At 40.1% G+C, this 3,002-nt stretch overlaps 1 protein-coding gene across 1 annotated transcript; it reads right to left on the minus strand.

Moving 5' to 3' along the window:
* Positions 1 to 640: 640 nt before the first annotated feature.
* Positions 641 to 2,396, minus strand: LOC140882781 (anthocyanidin 3-O-glucosyltransferase 2-like). The gene has a single exon (XM_073288980.1). The coding sequence runs from the start codon at positions 2,357 to 2,359 to the stop codon at positions 923 to 925; it is 1,437 nt and encodes a 478-aa protein (XP_073145081.1). The 5' UTR covers positions 2,360 to 2,396; the 3' UTR covers positions 641 to 922.
* Positions 2,397 to 3,002: the final 606 nt, after the last annotated feature.

Below are 3,002 nucleotides of genomic sequence, written 5' to 3' on the forward strand. Positions count from 1 at the left end.
ATATGATATGGTTTATGTTCTTTGATTTTAATTTGAATTTTTATATATATACTATTTGGATTAGTTTTGTTTTTATTATCCATTCTCTCATTTTTTTTTATTATTATTATTTTTCTTTTAAGGGATAAGGGTAAAATTGGTATTTAGAAACAAAAGTTTCTCTCTCCAGGGAGTTGAAAGTAAGTTTTATTTATGTAAAAATTTATAAATAAGTTATAAAGTGGTTTAGGGAGTGATTGTCAATTAACCCAATAAAATTTAACTGGTAAGTACAAAGGAAACTATGAAATGAAGGTCAAGCAGAGAACTGAGATTTTTCTTGTACATCGAATTCACCAATTAATTTGGTTATAATAGTCAAACTTAGGCATAATACATGAATCCAAACCGTTGAATAAAATTTTTACTTGTCAATGCAATTAACACATTATGACAAAGGTTACCTCTACATTAATTAGCTCAGCACTTTTTGACATAGCAAATAATGCATGTAAATTAATCTTATTTTACATATCAACAATTTTCCTCGAGATATTTTTATAGTTTCTTGATTACAAAACTGATGCACAAAGAATCAACTCTCATTCATTGGCAGTCGGTCCACATACTGAAGATTAATTAAAGCAATGTCTTCAAACTTATTTCCAAGTTCCTTCTTCCAACGATATCAATACAAGCTTAAAAATACTAAAGGCTCTAAAGCAAGATCTCACATATGAGCTAGTGAAGTAAATAGAGAAGAAAAATTCCAAATAAAGGGTGCGGTATGATGAAAACAAAGAAACTACATGTATCCTACTACTTAGCAAGATCTCACATATGAGCTAGTGAAGTATTATTTCTAAGTTTTTCTCAAAATGGTACCAACAATTTATTGAAATACATAAAAAAAAGAAAAAAAGTAGCCAATTAATTCAAAACATTAATCAACCAAATCCTCAAGGAAACTAATCTGAGCATTGTAAGAAGATCCACCTTCTTTCAAACACAGCCTGCTTTCCTTCTGCATATTCCTCACCTTCTCCCTCACTCCGCTGCTCCCGTCAACCGCCATCAACCGCCGTATGGCCGCCTCTATCTCCTCCGATCCCACGATTTCCTCCTCCCCTACAGAATCCTTGTTGTAGTCCACCCGGATAGCCTCTGCCATCCCCAATTCCTTCACCAGCTGAAACGCATTCCACTGCTGCTCCGCGAGCAAGGGAAAAGTCGCCACCGGCACCCCGCACCACACGCTCTCCAACGTCGAATTCCAGCCGCAATGCGACACGAATCCTCCCACCGCGGGATGGGACAGCACCGCCATCTGCGGCGCCCATCCCACCACCTTCCCTCTCCCTTTAGTCCTCTCCAAGAACCCTTCCGGCAGTACATCACCGAAATCTTCGTACTCTGTCGGACGCTGCATCGTCCCCTTCGGCGGTGGCTTCCTCACAGACCATAGAAAACCGTGCTCGCATCTCTCCAAAGCAGAGGCAATCTCCTTCAACTGCGGAAACTCGAAAGCTGCTCTGCTTCCGAAGCACAAGAAAACTACCGACGAATCCGGCTGAAGATCGAGCCATTTCTTGATGATCTCGTGGTCTTCTGACTGGCTTTTGGAGCTTCCGAGTTGGTGGTCTAAGTTCAGTATGGGTCCGATGGGGTAGACTTTTGGCGCCTTCCCATTCGACAAACTTCGAATAGCATATGATTCCAGCTCATAAAATGTGTTGATCAGAACACCTTTGATCCTCGAATATCTCGCGAAACAGTCGAACGCGCAATCGGTCAAGGGACCTTCTCTAACGGCGACAACAGGCAAAACCTTCGCAGGAACTTTAATGGATAGACAAGGCACAGATAACTCGGCGTCGGAGTTGTGGTACTGCGTGAGTTCTTGATTGTGTTCCAATCTAAGCGATGTTAGATGGGAAAACAGGCCGAGGAAGCTCGCGCTGGAAGTGAAGAAAACGTAACAGGGGAGGCCGATCTCATCCGCAACATCGACGAATTTGGTGCAAAACATGTCGACAACAATTCCAGCGATTCGGCCTGAGGATTGTTGGACGAGCTCGGACAGCACGTTTCTTATGCCGGGGATTTGGCTGTCGATCACGTCGAATAAAAAGGTGTCTGATATGGGGGCGATTTCATGATCCGGAAGGTGGATTATGCGCAAAGAGGAGATGATGGGGTCGGGATCCGAAGAGATTTCTTGGGTGTAAGCGTCGACCAAAGTGTTATTTGGGAACTTGATGATGAGGAAGGTGACGGAGAGACGACGGTCTCTTCGCAAGAGAATCTTCGCCGCCTCCACGGCCGAGACGAGGTGGCTCAGCCCGGGTAAAGGGATGAACACTAGTTCTGTTTTCTTCATCTTGTGTTTTTGCTAGCTGTTTGTATCTTGTTATCCAGTTGATTGTTCTATAGATCACATTATCTTGTAATAAATAGATTCAAAAAAATAAATACAAAACTGTAATTTTGATCATGTATGTTTGTCGGGCTAATTGCATTCACATCCATGTGAAATGTCTAAAAGACATAAAACACCCTGTGTAAAATTAATAGTATATTAGACCATATCTTTTAAAAAAATTAGCATAAAAACCCCTATGAGAGGGTATAAATGTGCCCGAGTTTATATAACATAGGGGTGAAATGTGCTACATTTTAAAAAACTGAGGGATGCATTAGCCTATTAATATTTGTTAGGGGGTTTTATGCCTTTTAAACTTTTTACAGGGGATGTGAATGCAATTAGCCCTATGTTTGTCACTTTGTGATTTTCGTATTCTATATTTTCATATTTCAGTTTTAGTCCTATATGTTTTGATTTTTGGTAATTTTAGTTTTTTTTATTCGAAAATGCTTACGCGTCAGTTTCACATCAGCCCTGCAATGGTGCCACATCAGCGTTAAATCGGAAAGAATAACTAAAATTGCCAAAAAAATAAAGATAGCGGATTAAAACTTAAATCTGAAAATATAGATGACCAAAATCGCAGAGTAAGAAACAA

This window comes from Henckelia pumila, chromosome 2 (genome assembly GCF_033568475.1).
Source record: "Henckelia pumila isolate YLH828 chromosome 2, ASM3356847v2, whole genome shotgun sequence".
Lineage (NCBI taxonomy): Eukaryota > Viridiplantae > Streptophyta > Magnoliopsida > Lamiales > Gesneriaceae > Henckelia > Henckelia pumila.